This window comes from Nannobrachium achirus (genome assembly GCF_963921795.1).
Source record: "Nannobrachium achirus genome assembly, chromosome: 11".
In the NCBI taxonomy this organism is placed as follows: Eukaryota; Metazoa; Chordata; class Actinopteri; order Myctophiformes; family Myctophidae; genus Nannobrachium; species Nannobrachium achirus.
Window position 1 is genome coordinate 20359437 of NC_137820.1, and position 17955 is coordinate 20377391.

At 42.4% G+C, this 17955-nt stretch overlaps 1 protein-coding gene across 2 annotated transcripts in view; it reads right to left on the minus strand.

The window, feature by feature from the left end:
• Nucleotides 1-2924: 2924 nt before the first annotated feature.
• Nucleotides 2925-17955, minus strand: part of sema4ba (sema domain, immunoglobulin domain (Ig), transmembrane domain (TM) and short cytoplasmic domain, (semaphorin) 4Ba) — a 55505-nt gene continuing 40474 nt past the window's right edge. For both annotated transcript variants that reach the window (XM_080737668.1, XM_080737669.1), the window contains exons 4-15: nucleotides 17880-17942; nucleotides 17194-17292; nucleotides 15580-15691; nucleotides 15208-15324; nucleotides 14666-14823; nucleotides 9054-9235; nucleotides 8584-8734; nucleotides 8001-8211; nucleotides 7292-7407; nucleotides 6203-6360; nucleotides 5351-5442; nucleotides 2925-5218 (exon numbers count right to left, since the gene is read on the minus strand). In XM_080737668.1, the coding sequence (XP_080593794.1) occupies nucleotides 4449-5218; nucleotides 5351-5442; nucleotides 6203-6360; nucleotides 7292-7407; nucleotides 8001-8211; nucleotides 8584-8734; nucleotides 9054-9235; nucleotides 14666-14823; nucleotides 15208-15324; nucleotides 15580-15691; nucleotides 17194-17292; nucleotides 17880-17942 (2229 nt within the window). In that variant the 3' untranslated portion in view covers nucleotides 2925-4448. The remainder of the gene's footprint in view (nucleotides 5219-5350; nucleotides 5443-6202; nucleotides 6361-7291; nucleotides 7408-8000; nucleotides 8212-8583; nucleotides 8735-9053; nucleotides 9236-14665; nucleotides 14824-15207; nucleotides 15325-15579; nucleotides 15692-17193; nucleotides 17293-17879; nucleotides 17943-17955) is intronic.

The following is a 17955-nucleotide window of genomic DNA, read 5'->3' on the forward strand; positions in this document are numbered from 1 at the left end:
TGTCTGCAATACAATTGTTGCTATCCTATAGTGTTAACTATTCAATGTGCAGATTTTTACATTTGAATGTGCAGATCATAAGAAACACGGATCATCCCCCAAGACCTTGTTTTTAGCATGGCTATCAGAGGATGCCATCATGCCACATTATGTTCAGTGGGGATCGTTGGCAAAATTTCACCAAATAATCATGAACCATCCAAATAAAAATGTATCCGTTGGATCTTTATTTGAAAAATTAAAATAAAGTGCTTTTATATACAATACAATATAAAAGAAAAACAAAACAGTAGTGATGTATGATACAAAAAATACAATTCACAATCTTTTTCTTTTTTTTACATTGGCAGCTCAATTTACAAAAACAACTTTACATAAAAACTGTCTTACTTACAATACATGTTGACAAGAGTCTGAGCAACTTGCAGTGTCAAAGATAGCAGGCTTGACCGTAGTGGTTTTAACAGATGACACTGCAACTCAGCAATAATTGGCATTTCGGACCATTTATGCATTTCATGAAACATAAACTTGTTCAGACTTGCGATCAAATATTTTGTACTAAATCACTACCATCTTTATTTTGTTTGCACTTGGCAAATGTATCATTGTTCCAACAACCATATCACTAAAAGCTGCCCTTTATTTTTTTATTAACAGTCTTTAAAAAACAAAAACAAAAAAAGTACGGTGTGTGTCTATTTTGTTCATAAAACACTGCAGCCCAGGGTTTGATTTTCTGGAAGGGGGGGGGTCCATGGTTCTGCTTTTTGATATTGCCCCTCTGGTCCTTCATTTTGATTTGATTTTGACTGTCTATCAGAATTTAACAATTTAATTCAAAATGTATGTTGACCACATTAACCCTGGCATCCCTATTTTGGGCACATTTGTCAGAATCTGTCAATAAACGATTAAAAAAAATCTTCCAAAAATAGCTACAATAGCACATCTATAAGCTCACAATGTGTTGCGCTGCAACAGGCTGTGAGCTTATACCGTAGATTGGCTATTTTTGCTATTTGTCGTACAAATAAGTATATAGGGTTTAAGTGCTTAAGAAGATGCGCCCCCCGCCCCTTTTTTTGCAAATCAAACACTGCCTAAGCCCCTTCCATGTATGACAAGAGTACAGCAGTCCAGTCTTTGATATCTCTACAGAGCCAGTATGTATTGCCATTTACAGGAACTGTACCTCAGTACTGTGCTTTTAAAAATACAGCCAGTGGTTATACTTGTGTGCTATACCGTAAAGAATAAACATTAACCCTGACTAAAGTTGAAGCCACAAAAATAACTTTTTCAACGCATACATTACTGACAAAACTGGCCCACTGCTGTTTTGCAATTATGGTCAATTGTGTCAGAGTATGCAATTCTACTGTGCTACCACCTGGTTATTATATGTTACTTGTAACAAACATTAGTATTCCAAGATCTCTTGACCATTATGCTTGCTTAAAGGCATTGTGAATTTTCCCAAACTGCAGGCGTGTCACCAAATACAGAACCTGCTCAGAACTAAGGCTTCCCAATTCCATGTGCAAAACAAATGCATTCTGACTCTATAACAATATGTCTTTATGCATGTTTGTTTGTTTATTTAATTAGATTTTTCTTCTTCAATTTTGTTTTTTGCTAACAATGTTTAACAAAGCTGAAATGAGACTTTAGTATAATTGCATTTAGTTGAAAAATGCTTTGAAATGCTATGTAGCCTACTGCAATATATTGTTGAATTGGCTAGCACATGTTGGACTGTGTGATGAAATTCATTGTCTTAAATTGTATCGATGGATAGTAGACAGATTCTAATCAGAATCAGAAAGCATATATTATGCCAATTTAGAATGTCAGAATGAGAGAGTGGTTGACATTCAAACCATTTGATCAAGGAATCTATTTTTGGTTCTTAAATGCATGCATTCATTCATTAACTCTGGTCAATTATGATCTAGGCCCAGTTATTAAAATCCAGGTTGCACGCTCCCATAAAGGTCCATTTTTGAGATTCAATCCATTTGATAAAGGAATCTATTTTTGGTTCTTAAAAAAATGCATTCATTCATTCATTAACTCTGGTCAATTATGATCTAGGCCCAGTTATTAAAATCCAGGTTGCACACTCCCATAAGGTTCCATTTTTACATTTTAAGACACTCCGGATTTTATTCTGCTGTCAGGTGTCATTGAAACCAGATACCTCTGTTTACAGATATTCAAAACAGTTCATACCGGTATTGTATAATGAACATGTAAGTCTAGAAAAATGAATCCAACATGAATGTAGTGAGATAAATGAACACCTTAGATATTAGTGGTCTGTACTCTGTATTGTGACATAATCAGTCTGCTAAGTACCATTCTGGCTCTCATATATCCAAGATTACATTTGTGAGCAAACTACGGTACTTTGAAAATATATTCAGCCTTGATTCATGGTTCTCTGCCCGTAAAAGGTTTGTGCCTGGTCCTGGACCCTCATCTTTAATCATTTGATTTTGGATGTCAGGCTTTCAGAATGTCCATTATTTTTCTTTGCCTGATAATACAAGAATGGCTAAAATCACTTGCATACTTATGCGTGCGTGTGTGCGTGTGTGTCTGTGTTTGTGTGCGTGTATGTGTATGTGTATGCATGTGTGCGTAGGGCTGTCACGATATGACATTTTACATGACGATTAATTGTCGCTCAAATAATTGCGATTAACGATTTAATTGTGTTTTTGTCGTTGACAATTACATTTCTGTTTGGCTTGTAGGCTTTGAAGTTGCACATGGTAGATATGACACATAACCTAAATATACAGAGAAATGACAGGCATATTTTACTAATTTATACTTGAAAAATAACATTGATAGTGGAAATAGCCGATCTACAAGCTCACAACGTGTCGCAGCGCGACGCGTTGTGAGCTTGTAGATCTGCTATTTCCACTACTTTTTAAAAGTGTTTGAAACTATATTAACATTTCTCAACATGGAAACGATTATGACGATTATGCAAAATAATCGCGATTACCTCAAATAATTGCGATTAGACGATTATGTAATAATTGTGACAGCCCTATGTGTGCGTGTGTGTGTGTTTGTGTATGCATGTGTGCGTGTGTGTGTGTGTATGTGCGAGCGTGCATGTGTGTGTAATGCCTCTGGTCCTCAGTAATGAACAGCGCTGACACCTTTGTGCTTCACACAGTCTCTCAAGGTGAGAGTTGTTCGCCTCACTTCACATTATTTGCTTTGCATAGTCTGCCTGTTTCATGAGGAACAGCATAGTAATAATACCTGGAATGGGGGGGGGTCCATTCATCACATGGTGAACTCAAGCCCTGTCGAATATTGATTCAACGCTAAACACGTCTACTCGTTATGGGATATCACCGCAGTCGGGCAGAAACCTTGTATCTCCATGTTTCAACTTTTTATGTTTTTCCATAAATTCATGCTTTTATCACATACAGTATATACTTCATCATATGACAGTATCACGCAAAAGTAGCGAAACTAGACATTAGACTGTCGGTGCGTTTTATAAATATTTAACCAATGCAAAGTAACAATAGCATTGGAACACAGGTTCTTTCTTATATTTCCTGAAATGTAACGGTCATAAAAGGTTTCTGCCCGAAAGTGGCGATATACTCAGAAAATACATGTGGGCACACATTTCTTTTTCTTTTGATTGGAGTGATGGAGTCTAGTCGAGCAAAAAAAAACTAAAGTAATCCTAGTCAGTGGTCCCCGTTTCTTTCTGACCTTGTATTTGAACACCATGATGAATTCAAGTCTAAGCATTGGGTAAACTAGAATCGATGCACACACAGTGGTTTATAAAAATATGTTTTTCTTTTACCTGCCAATATAGTAACTTTGTGTGTGTGCGAATGTTTGCCTACCTACAGTACAGCACACTGTGCATAGGCTTGGTGAAAGACACGCTCTTATAAGATGATGCACATGGGGGGAAAAACAAACAAACAGTAGGTCTGAACTCAGTGGAAACAAAGATTCTTTAACACGTTACCTGTAGATCATTTGGACGGACTGAGTGGTAACGCTGTGAACTTGTATCACTGAGTCATGGTGGGCCAATAGAGCTTCATCACTTCCACGTATGTATGTTACATTCCCTCCGTGAGTACAATACAAATGCATCCAAAAAACATCTGAAGGCAAACTGGAACTGTTCTTTTTTTAGTTGTGCTTCAAGTGCACTGGAGAAAGAGGGGGAGCATCAAAAAGAATGCAGGAAATGTACACGGACCACAGCGTCAGGAACAAAAAGAGACAAAGTGCAAAATCTGTGTAATGAAATGTCACTCCGTGGAGAGTCCGACGCCTTTCAGTATTCCCTCGTTTTAAGTTTTTCTTTTTTTCTTTTCAGCAAGTGCACTCTTTTCAATTCAGTTTACATTTTACAGTTCACAGTTTATCAAAAGCTGTCCTCACACAATGGAGTCTTTAATCTCTGAGCCCAGTCTAACCCGGGGCCGCGGGCATGTAGGAGAGATCTCTACATGGCTCTCTTTCAAGTTCAGAGGCCTTTTCTCTGACTCTGAAAAACTCTTGCTGTTTTCTGGTGAGGAGCACTCATGTGGAGGCGTGCTGCAGATATAGTTGTCATTAAGTGCCTGGTAGCCCTTATGATCAGGGACAGATACTGGCACTGCGTTGCCGTTGAGTGGAAGGTTCTCTGCAGGCTTCCCTGGTATCCTGGGCTTCTTCTGCTGTATGTTTGGACACTCCCCCTCCTTGAGCATGGACTTCATGCGGTCCCGGTTTCGGTAGACCACAAACAAGGAGAAAACGACCAGGGAGAACGCGAGGAGGGCACACACCACGATGAGCTCGTTCCAGTAGGTCTTGGTGTTGATCTGCGGCGAGCGCGCCTCCCCCGGCAAAATGGGTTCCTCCTGCGGGACGTGTGGTGTGCGCGATCGACCCGTCAGGGTGGTGCTCTCCTGTTTGGCCTCGCCCCTCACGCAGTAGTTGGCCAACAGCTGTCTGAAGCCCTCCTCCACTGACCAGCACTCGTACGTGTCCTGCCTGTCGGCCTGAGCCACGACAACCAGGCCCCCCTCAGGGCTGGGGTAGTGGAAGTGGCCCGCAGTCTCGCTGTACTCCCACCTCCGCTCAGCCAAGTTGGAGCGCAGCTTGCACGGCAACACTTTGAACGTGTTGGCGGGTATAATGATCACCTGACATGAAGACATTCCTGAAAGAACAGCACAAGGCAAACAAACTTTATGTGACAACACGTAAAATAAATAATGTAATCATAAGGTAAATTCAAATGCAGCACATAGGAAGAATCTGGTAGAGAGCAAAAAAGTATTTTTGTACTTACTTGTAGGTGGGGGTTTAGCAAGCCGTGGGCTGGGCACTGTCTTGTTGCAAATAGCTGATGTGTCCGCATCGTCAACATCCTGCTGCCAGTGACTGAAAATGCAGACATTTTATTAGAACAGTGCTTCTCAACCTTTTCAGGCCACCCCCAAAATATCCATATTTGAACTGGCACCCTGCACAAGCACTTGGAAGTTGGCATTACATTTAGTTTGACTCGATCTATTCCATTGTGAAAATAGCAGATCTACATGGAGTACATGCTCACAACCCCTCGCGAGGCGTTGTGAGCATGTAGATCTGCTGTTTTCACAATGTCTGCCTCTAATATTTGACAATTTGACCAATATTTGACCTGAGGTACTAAAAAGGTCTTTAAAGTCACTTTAGAAATGTGCAGAATCTGCAGATACCATCTATACACTTATACTGTATGTTGGTCTGTTTACTGTTGTGAGTGAGAAAACAATATGTATACAACATTTAGCTAAACATCTGGGGACCCCTCTGGGGGTCCCGACCCACAGGTTGAGAACCACTGTATTAGAACGATGAACTTTCCAGAGTTCTCAAAGTGGGGAACAGTTTAACTGACTATTTGACTCATCAAAAATAGCTGCAATCAATGACACATTGTGGGTCTGTAGATCTGCTATTATATTTATTATTATTAAACCATGAACGATTGTGAAATAACTTATCTTATTTGGGGCTCTGTAGCCAAACACATACCAATTTGTGGGTCCTTAACATGAACATGTTTGAGAATGGCTGCTTTAAGACCATATCTGTTCGGTCGTACTGTACTGTAGAATGTCCTGTGTGTAAAGTGCAGTGGAGAGGATGTACACACCTGCCTGGTGGAGCCTGTCTGACATCCATACATTGCCTCCCGGTCCAGGCACAGTACGGGTCCCTGGATAGCACACACTCCCCACAGCTCTGATAGTTTGTGCAGTTGGCCACTGGGACCTCCACCAGTCCAGAGAAAGTGGAGACGTAAAGCTGGCCCTGTGGAGGACGGAGGACCAGGGGAGGAGGGAAGGGAAGGAAAGGTGTCCCAGATACAGTCATTGGGGTTACTATTTTCATCCCATCACGTCCAGAACTGGCCTCGATCTCAATACGTTACACTTGACTTTTTCCTCGATACAATTCTATTGGTTTCATGTCTTATGCACTAGGCCAGGGCATTAACGAAAAAGTCGACAAGTCGACTCAGTCGACTTCATTACACAAGTCGACTCCCACCAGAGAAAGTCAAAAGTCGAAATTGAAAAAAATAAAACTAAAAAAACGTTCTATTGTGAAAATAGCAGATCTACATGCTCACAACACCTTGCGATGCGAGGCGTTGTGAGCATGTAGATCGGCTATTTTCACAACTTCTGCTTCTATATATTTGACAATTTGGACAATGTTTAATTTGTCATTTTAGAGGTATTGAAAAGTCTTAAATTGGCACTTTAGAAATGTGAAGATACCCTAATACACTTAAACTTTATGTTGGTTTGTTTACAGTTGAGTGAAAAAAACAATGTTTCACATTAAGTTAATCATCTGGGGACCCCCCAAAATAGATGACGTCATCAAACGATAAAGTCGACTTCAACTCAACTTTACTGAGTCGAGTCGACTTGCAAAAATCACAAGTCGTTAATGCCCTATTATGCCCACTAAGCTAAGGAGGGGAGAACTGCATAACAGGGCAGAGTTTAGAGAGGGCAGCGTTCATAAAGTGTCACATGCTGTTTAAAGCCCATCTGTTTGTTGCTCCCCAGAGAGAACGTTGCATGTAATTATCTCCATGAACGTGAGAGCCGCCTTTAGGCGGCTGCTCTTCATGGCTCATGGAATCCCATGAGCCAATAAAGGCATTTAGTGGGCTTTCTATTACTTTCCACTATGAGAACACTTCCGGAAAATCATCAGAGCAACATACCTTCTCAGAGTCCAGCTCAATGTGTTGCACCGGCTGGGAATCAGGGAAGAGCACCATCTCCTCGATTATGTGCATTTTGTTCTTCACGTTGATTGCTTTATGAATCTTCCCATCATCTGCAAAAGGTGAGATATGTTTTGTAAAGAGTTGAGAGCTGCAAAGACATATAACATGTGATCACAGCCAGGGATGGTGATGAATTGGCCAGGAGGGTGCTATATTTAGGCCTAGAATTATTTAATGCTTTAACTATTGAAAAATAGCAGATATACAAGCTCACAGCGCGGTACCGAGTGCCACGCTGCGAGCTTGTAGATCTGCTAATTTTGAAACATCGTGGTTTTTGAATATATCTTTTTAAAAGCGAACATTTGTAACACAAATATTTGCTTCTGGGGGATCCCTGGAACAACATATCTTGAGATGGGGGTCCACGGCCAAATAAATGTAATTCTGGGGGTCCTTGACATGAAAATGTTTGAGAACCACTGATTTAGAAGAAGGATTTAGAAGACATTCATAGAATCGTGTCAAAAATATTCAAAGTCTTGCACAAATGTTCACGATTTTTCAAAAATAGCAGATATAGAGTGCCGTGCTGTGAGCTTGTATATCTGCTATTTTTTAATAGTTAAAGCATAAAATAATGGTTCAAATCTAAAATTACACAGATTTGCGTTCAGGCCTAAATGGATTTTAAGTTCCCTACCTGTGCCAATGAAGATCACGTTGTAGGCTTTGTGTATGGCCTGGACGCGGTGGACAGCAATCTGCGTGTAGCGCACATTGCGCTTCAGCAGGAGAGGCTGACTGCGTATCACGCTGTCCATCAGGAAATGGTCTTTGACGAAGTTCAGCACCTTGTCAGGCATGTGAAGCGAGGATGGGATGTTCTGCTCCCTGGCAGCATTAGTGATGCACTGCGGAGGCAACAAACCCTTTATTCTCACACATTCATTCTCACCAACTGGATAACAATACCAATGGCAACAGTAGCAACAACCTCCTGCCCATCTCCGCTGTCTCATCAATGGGTTATATGTTTGTAGGATTTCAATTGATTGGCCTGTGATAAACCTGCCAGGAAATGAAAGCAGCGACACTCTGATAAGAATCAGAGTCTTACGGGAAGGGGGGCCGGCTAGACAGATAGCTGCTCGAGAGCTGATCCTCAGCAAAGATCGAGGACGTGGCTGATGATGAGCAGGCGGAAACACAATCTTGCTCCACACATGGCAGTCTCTAAATTATTCTCATTTTGCCCAGCAGAGGGCGGCATTAGAATAACTCACCGCTCCAGGCCGAGGCTCAGGGACAGGGTGGTTGTAGGTGTACCACTGCTGGGTCTCCCGGTTCACTTCCCGGTAACGGCCGTCGAAAGCCTTCTCCACTTGGTCCATGGTGAAGGAGCAAACTGCAGAGCTACCTGACGCCCCTTTATACCTTTGAAGACATAAAGCGTCGTCTTAGCATTGGCTCTGCATACAACGGCCATGGAAAATACTAAGTTCTGATAGCAGGATATCGGAGCACCAATGCATTATCTCTTACTGTACACATTCCCGTTTTATTCTGCTTGGTATGTTGTGACTTAGGTCCTATTGTAGAGTGACCCATTCATCTTTGTTTGAGAAACATTTTATAACCCTGATATAGGCTACCGCAGGTGAGGAGCTATTTTCTTTTTACCACGTGAATACAATCCTATTAAATACCATTACATTTCACATCTGTGAAATGGATTAAAGTGTAGAGAGCTCACCACTGAGATGTGAATACTCCGTAGAACACAGTGTGCTTCCAGTCTTCAGGGCTGGGTGTCAAGACAAACATGTCCTGGATGATGTTGAAGGGGAAGCCATCGTCAGGCAGAGAGCACAACAGCTGGGCTTTAAGAAACGTGGTCCATTTCTTTTGCAGGACTCTTTCCCCTCCTTGGTCACCCTGCAACACAAATAAAAGTTATCTTTAAAACGGCTGCTCTCAATCTAACCAGCAGAGGGTGCAAGCACACAAGGTTGACACCTGTCTGTAGCAGAACTGTCACTGACTGGTGAGAACTGCAAAATCTCTGTAGATAAAAGATTTCTATGCAGAAATACAGCATGGGACATGTGCATATGCAGGGCATTTCTATGATCAGTACCCTTCATTGTGACCATAAACAAACAAAGACAGCACTGAAATTGCCATAATGTACAGTATAGTAGTACAGCTGAATACAGAAAAGGTCGACCTAAAATAAAGTCGACCCAAACTCGTTTCCCAACAGGTCTGTGGCCTTAAGCTAGATGCAGAATAGAATGAAATCTAATCTTTGCTTCTGGGGGTCCCTGGAACAAAATATTTTGCGATAGGGGTCCATCCGTGGAACAAAATATTTTGAGATGGGGGTCTGTGGCCAAAACACATTTTGGGGTCCTTAACCACTGATAGGCACATTATAAAAATGTCTTCTAAATCCTAACAGTTTTCCTGAAAAAACTTACGTTGCTATCATTGTTTCTCAAACTTTTTCATGTCAAGGACACCCAGAATGATATGTATTCGGCCACGGACCCCCATCGCAAAATATTTTGTTCCAGGGACCCCCAGAAGCAAAGATTTGATGTTGGTCTATTCTGCATCTAGCTTAAGGCCACAAACCCGTTGGGAAACGAGTTTGGGTCGACTTTGTTTTAGGTCGACCTTTCCTGCTACCGTACAGCTGTATGAATTGACTAGATTGAAAAAATTAGGCCCCCAAAGGGAAAACCATGCCAAGCAAAACAGACTGTGGCCATAGATATCACTTAACGCAATAGACTTCTAGGTAAAGGAAACAGTATGCGCGGTTGGAACCTGGCTCGTATACAAAACATTACAGGCATTGGGAAGGGCAAATGCTTTTAAAAGAAAATGGGAAAAGGGCACTGCTCTTTAGACAATGCTTTTTCACAGACACTACCTCTCTGGTGCTTTTGGCACCAGCCTTGCCCACTAGTCTGTGGGACACAGCCTCTCTCACATGCAGCTCCTCCAATGAGAAACCCTTAAAAGAATGGGGGCTAACACTACATCATTGAGCCTCAATGAGAGAGCGATTGCATATGGGCCATGAATGCTAAACATGAACATAAGTTATATTTCACTGGGAATTATGGGCCTTAAGGTTACATTAGGTGACACTAAATGTTATCAGCCATAAATGAGTGCCTGTTTTCTTTATGAAAGGACATTGGTTTAGAAGGGAGGATGATCAACTGTGTATCTACCGTCTGTCTACACTCAGTCCATGGCAGCAATTACTCCAATGTTTGTCAAGCATAGATCTGAAGCGAACTAAACAACCGATAAGTGGTTTTAAAAACATGCCGTAACAAAGGGAAAGACTACAGAAAGTGAGCAAGACTACACAAAGAAAATAAAGTCTACAACATGTAGCATCATTGTGTCCTCTTGTATTGCATTTATCAGAGGAAATGACAGCCTAGGATGGAAAGGGAAATGACACGTGACTGATGCTGAGCTTCTGAACCATTACTTTCTGTAGCAAGAGAGCCAGTTAATGAGCAACATACATTCCCTGCTCCTTCTGCCCGAACAGAACTTTACGATTTAGTGCCACGCAGTACATAAACGTACTGTGGAATAATTGTGGCCAATTCCTCCTGCTCATTAACCCCATGAGGGTATCCACTGAGCAGCCCAAAGGCTGTTGAAAAAGCCATGAAGAAGCAGGTAGTAAGGGCTCAATTCTGGGAACATGAACCATAGGTTCCATGGGAGCGTTATATGCTTTGTTTGTTTGACCCAAAACACTGTTTATGATTCCACAGCTAGCCTCAATGAAGTGGAACTTGTGTACTAAACACCTGACTGAACACCTGAGCTGCAGCAAAGACCATGAGTCGAACGCTGGATTAGGAAGGAGAAAGATAGGCTTGAACCGAAGATAATAATTGATTTGTGTAAAAATATCACTGTTTCTTATAACTCCAACTAAGTGACGCCATCTGACCTCTGCTGCCATTTCTATCCTCTTTTACTCACCGTTTTTCATAATGTCACATTATGAAAAACACAGCTAATTTATCACTGAAAATAGCGGATTGCAGAGAAAGCTTTCCCCACAATAACATAAAAGACTGGTATAGAGCCCTGAGGGACTCAGCTAAACCATATGGGGTTAAAAAAAAAAGGTGTCAAAGGGTATCCGTGGACTATAACGCATATCCAACTGAGGAGCCTTGAAATGAAAAAAGGTTGAGAATCACTGCCTTAGATCAAATGTATCAGTGTACCGCAGTGTGTAAATAGAAAAGAGCCAGAGATGTATTCTACACATGCTGAGAATGCTTGTGACTGTGAATTATGGCTGTGATTGACAGCTTGGGCTACGCCATCTTCCTGGGGGTTTATGTCTGATGTCCTGCCTGCTTCTCACAGCAGGGTACCTGTCAGGAGGAACACACCTGGGGACAGCCCAGCCACTTCTCTACATTCTGTGGGCACTGGCTGCCTGCTTGTACATACAAAAAGTGAGTCAAATCAACACTTTGCGAGAGTGCGTGCGATCAATATGGAAAATACTGGACATTTCAAATGATGTCACAGATCAGTCATTATAGGTGAATAACTTCAGAAACTCCTACTGTGTGACCTTTTCAATTAAAATATTTGATAACTTGTATAACTGGTATATTTTTCACAATAACCATTCAACCAAATGTGTGTTTTGACTTCTTTAAACACTATTTCTAGTCACAACTGTCTGCACCTGACACTTGTATGCCTAACACACATGCACCGGGATTTTTTGCGACCGAAGGTCGCATATACTCTGAAGAACCGTGTCGCTTGAGTGTCCTTCCGTACCCCTGTGATGTCAGTGTGATGTCAGCGAGTTGTGACATCACTTCCTGTACGGGGCGGCTACACGAAATGTGGATAACACTATATATGGAGATAGTCCAGTCCATCATGTCATATGGGACTACCGTCATAGACAGTAGCCAAAAGAGAAGGATACACAAGACAAAAAAAGGAGGAGGAGGATAAAGATACCAAAAGGAGAGAGAAGAAAGGGTGGATGAGGTACAATGTGTCTCAGAAAAGAAAAGGAGGTGGCAACGGGGGCGGCTAGATAAAGTTATTAGGCCTGGATCCGACTTTAAGTCGACGCACAGGATTCCAGAAGTGTAGCACTTATTCGCTCTTGTATCAAACTGGTACTCGAAACTTAGAATTTAATATATATTTTCTAAAGTAAATATGGGGGCGGCTGTGAAAAAAAGAGAAGAATAAAAAAGAAAAAAAGGAGGAGGAGGATAAAGATACCAAAAGGAGAGAGAAGAAATGGTGGATGAGGTACAATGTGCGGTATCCTCCTTGTCAAGCTCGACGTTGGTCATTTGGACCTATACATGGAGAAATGGAGCAAACCTGTTTGGCCTAAACATGGAGATGTGGTACAGAATGACTCATATATGGGCATACAAAGTATGTCATGTGACATCACTTCCTGTACAGACAGTCAGACAGACAGCCATTGACTCTGGCCTAACAATGGCTACTGTCTATGACGGTAGTCCCATATGACATGATGGACTGGACTATCTCCATATATAGTGTTCTCCACATCTCCATGTTTAGGCCCTATCGCTCACACCCTAGGTGGGGTTGGCGATAGGGCCTTTCTGTGTGGAGTTTGCATGTTCTCCCCGTGTCTCCTAGGGTTGATACCCTCACAAAAACATGAACAAACTCCCCCCAGAATGATAACAACTAGAATCGTCAGAGAAATGCTGTGGTTGGCCAGATAGTCAAGAATTGGCGCGACCGTCGTCACCCTGAGGTTGCATTCCACCCTCAGGTGTCTTACTAGTTACATTTACCGTTATAGCATACTGCAAAAAAATTATTCAGCACTAGGACCTGGCCGCATCCATTTTGGAGAGGTATTTCTGTGGTTTTGTTTCGAACTGAATTCTGGGAATCGCAGTTCTAACAGACCATAGACGGACACTGTAAATGACAACCCAGCTAAAACTAAAATAGCAAAAACAGCAGATCTATAAGCTCAAATCACATTGCAGGGCTAAAAGTTCACTCTTTTCATCGTCTGAGTTGTTAAAGGGACCTCAGTGAATTCAGAAATTGTTTTAGTACATTTGCTACTAAAACTGTGTTTCCCCTGGCTCAATTGATTGTTCTAATTAAGAGTGATGAAGGGCTCTGGTGCTTCCAATATGTTTGTTATGTTCTGGCTGCGAAGCCCAGTGAGTCATACTGTAGCACAACTTCTCATAACCCTCACATCTGCAGCTCCTCAGTGGAATCTGTCAAAAGTGTAAAATGAAAAATAGAAGAAGAAAAAAAAGCTATGAAGAAAGGTGTCTTTGATGTTACAAGGCAGCCTGTGTAGCCAGCAGACACGATTCAGAAATTCAAAGCAAAAAGGGGGGTTGTGCATTAAACTGTCAGTGAGTGTTTGTCACTCTCCTTGGACTGCGGTAGATGAGGCAATGTCACCGCGTGTGACATTCTGTGACAATCTGATAATCAACAGAAACCTCGTATCTCCAAGTTTCAAATTTGTAAATGTTTTCGCAAAGTAAAGCCCTGCTTCACCATACAAGGCTGTTGCACAAAAGTGCGAGGCGTTGTGTGCTTGTAGATCGGCTGTTTTCACTAGTTTAACTAATTTTTTAAATGATAAATACAAGACAAACGGTTTTGGACATACAAGGTTTCCACCCGACAACGACGATATGTTGATGATAATTTACAATCTTTGCATAGCAAACCCTCATCAGCCAATAATATAAGAAAGCGTCAAAATGACATGCGAGTCAAATCTAAAGCACTGAATATAACTGTATATACACAATGTCGTGGTGATCCATTTATGTGCAAAGGGTCTGGTGGTGCAGTCATCCTGAGCCGTTGGTGAATCCTGTCTGAATGCTAATATTTGGTGAAATATGATAAGAATAGAGGGTGGAGTGGATCTGGTGGAGAGGACTCGGGCAGGCAGAGGAAAACACGCGAGAGGAATGTTTTTCTGTAATGAGAGATCCTGCGTCAGGCCAAAAAGACTGCATGCTGCACCACCCTAAATAAAACACATACAGCTGTTCAGCAGCGCATGCTATGAGGGAATATAAACACGCACACATCCTCCTCTCTGTCTGTCTTTTCTCCATTCACCCTCACGCACGCACGCACGCACAGACGCGTCATGCGTATACACACACACAGCAGATGCCCAAACACAAAAATGTACCACTTTCTCTGGTTATGGGCAGAATTGTTACCATGTCTTATTCAAGAGGAGTAACATAACCCATGTCTACCCTTTGGCTGAACGGTATCCACTGAGGCATTGCTCACCTTGCACACGCGAGCAATGCGTGACACGATGGTGTTGTCAAAGAAATCAAACTCCTTCCCGGCTTCGCTGAAGAAGAAGTAAATCTTATCATCATCACCCACTGGGTTGCCCTTGGGCAGGCTCTCCTCTATGTAGGCAGAGCCCACAAAGGCCGGGTCTGAAAGAGTAAACATAATGGTTTTAGTTGTCAGCTCATACCCAGGGGCCAGAGAGGTCCCTATTCCCTGTGACGTCAAAATACTCCAAGCAACCGGCAAATAGCAGGAGGAATTCTGCTATCAGCAGCACAAGGGCAAGCCCTGCACAGTAAAAATAGTCAGTGTTCATTTAACTCTCAGAGTATATTACTGTGTAGAAGGGCTACTGTACACTGTAATTGTTACAGTGTGGGAGAGCTATTTCAGCAGCGTCAATTCATTTCATCATAGTTACAGCTGATTGACATTTAATTACGGCTTATTTGGGAGAAACCATCACTGCCTGTATAGTTCTGTAATACATACACATACTGTATTGCAGCCATGTGACCTTGAAGCGTTACCTTGTAGCCAGTTCAACGAGTTTTCTGTTTTTAGAGCCGTTCCTTGACCGAGGCTCTTGTAAATGATGGGTTCATTTCCTTGGAAGTTACTGACCGTACCAGCATAAAGCTCCCCATCTGCAACAAACACAGGAGAACCAGGGTTAATCATACTCTGTTTACTAACACAGGATGGGCCTCTGCGTCATGCACGCTAATGTGATCCAGAAGTTGTATACCGGTATCTCTGTTTGTTTGTATCCAGTGAAAAACATGAATCCAGAATGAATGCCAATCTCCTGTATCCACTTACAGTACACTACTAGATTTCCATGGAGCTCCCTAAAGAGGTCTATAAATTCCTGTCATCTTATAGGGTGTGTTTTGACCTACCAGCCATAATGGCAGTGGACTTGTAATCAGGGTTGAAAGGACAACGGCTGCGTCCATCCTCTGTAACAATTTCCCCGGTCTCGCTCCTCACGAGAGAGAAGTCTGTTGTGTTCTGGAAATCATGCACGCACGCGCACACGCACACGCACACGCACACACACACACACACACACACACACACACACACACACACACACACACACACACACACACACACACACAGATCTTAGTTGAAAAGTACAGTTGAAACTTACAGTACACTTGACCACAATCCTTGGGTCACTTGGCCCACTTCAGCATCCCGACCCAAATGAAGGGGTGGTCAGGCTCTCTTGGGTTTTGGTTCAAGCTCAGGTCAGGCTTGTATGTCTGTCAATTACCACGGGCCATAATAAAAGGCCTTGATAGAGTGATGAAAAGACTGCAAACCGCTACACTGTGCTTTGTCTAACTCCATTTTCCACAGTAAAATCTTATTGTCTGACTGATTCAATTTAAGACTGCTGGGTCTGTCTGTGTGGGCAGAGCCTCTGCCAGTGCGCCAAGGGAGCTCAGAAGTACCTGGAACTCTGGGTCAGAGTTTCTCCATTCCCTAAGTCAGGGGTCTTCAACATTTTCAGGCCAAGGACCCCTTAGTTGAGAGAGAGATTAAGCAGGGACCCCCACAACCTTTTCATAGATTCCATATAGTTTCATCGTTTGACAGTCACAGGCTCACAGCACAATCCATCAGTGTATTTTGGATTCATGTCGATTTGTGTTTTCTAATAAACTTGACCTTTTACTTTGGTCTATAATTAGTCTGCTCTTTTTCCCCTCTACACCAAACCTTTTTGCTGAAAATATCCGATCTACAAGCTCACAACGCCTCACAGCGTGAGGCGTTGTGAGCTTGTAGATCTGCTATTTTTGTCTACAGTTCTCAGAATATGGACACTCGAGTTCAAGTTGTTAATATAAAAAGGATTGGAAGATTTGGAGGACCCCATGTAGTAACTCTGAGGACCCTCTAGGGGTCCAGGACCCCCTGTTGAAGACCCCTGCCCTAAGTGTTCTCTGTCTCATATCCAAGTAAAGCAAAGGGGATCAGGAGGAACAACTACAGTATGTCCATTGCGGCTGTTAATATTCCAAAATGGAAAATATGCAGCCTTCAAGGAGAAACATTGGATAGAAGTCCTTGGGAAGGGGAAAAAAAGATCTAAGCACAACAGCTTAATTCATCCGCCACAAGCTGCACGTCTTGCTTGACAATGCTGAGTTCTCCCTGCACACTCGCTCGCTCTCTCTGGTACAGAATACACGGTGGAGCTAACATTTACAGCATTCATTGAAAAAAGTTAATCGATTATATTGACTTTTTTATTGACAGAAAAAGCGACGTACAAACATTTGATTGAACACAGTAGTCAAATGAAAGGCAAAGAGCTTATTTCCATAGTGGTCCTATTGACGTAAATGTGTGACATTTGAGTATAGAGTATAGAGAGAGAGAGAGAGAGAGAGGGAGGGAGAGAGAGAGAGGGAGAGAGAGAGAGGGAGGGAGGGAGGGAGGGAGGGAGGGAGAAAACATTTAAGTATCATCAGACAAAGCTGTGTCACATGCACACTTACTATGTATGCACAGATGGGACTGAAGGCATACGTTCCGCACACGTAGAGATGAGTGCTGTTCACATGCAGCAAAATCTTGATGTAGTTGAAACAGTCTGTCTGTGTTGGAAACACGGGAGAGAGAATAAGTGATGCCCTTATATCCAGGGCTTGACATTAACTTTTTGAGGCACTTTTGGACAAGTACATTCCCCATTCACTTGTCCAGGCACAAAAGACACTTGTCCGGATAAAAAAATTACATTTCTTAAATGCATGCAAAGGAGTCAGACATTGAAATAAATAGAATGAATAACAAAAGGTCCCTTGCTCCCTCAACCCTCCACTCCATAGTCCATAGTCTGCATACAGCACAAAGCTGCTAGGAGCCACTTGGCTCTTGGTTTTTAATGAACTTGTCCAGAAGGATTTATGACTTGTCCCGGACAACAGGACAAGCCTTAATGTCAAGCCCTGCTTATACCATTATACCATGTTCACCACTGTACTAGGTCACAACGCGTCGTCATGCGACGTGTTTTGAGTTAAAAGAATGGCTATTTTTGCGTACAGTACACTAACGAAGGGCATCCTGTGAACAGGTGAGGATGACCTTCAGGCCCAGCCAACAGGTACAGCTACACTGTCAACGATATGTGGGCCAAGTGAACTCGGCTACATGAGTTCTACAGCAGCAGTTCACTTACCTGCAAGTTTTTGCCTTTGAAGCTGCACTCGTCTCTCTTCCTCTCTGGAGTGCTCCATGTTAGCTGCAGGAGGGGA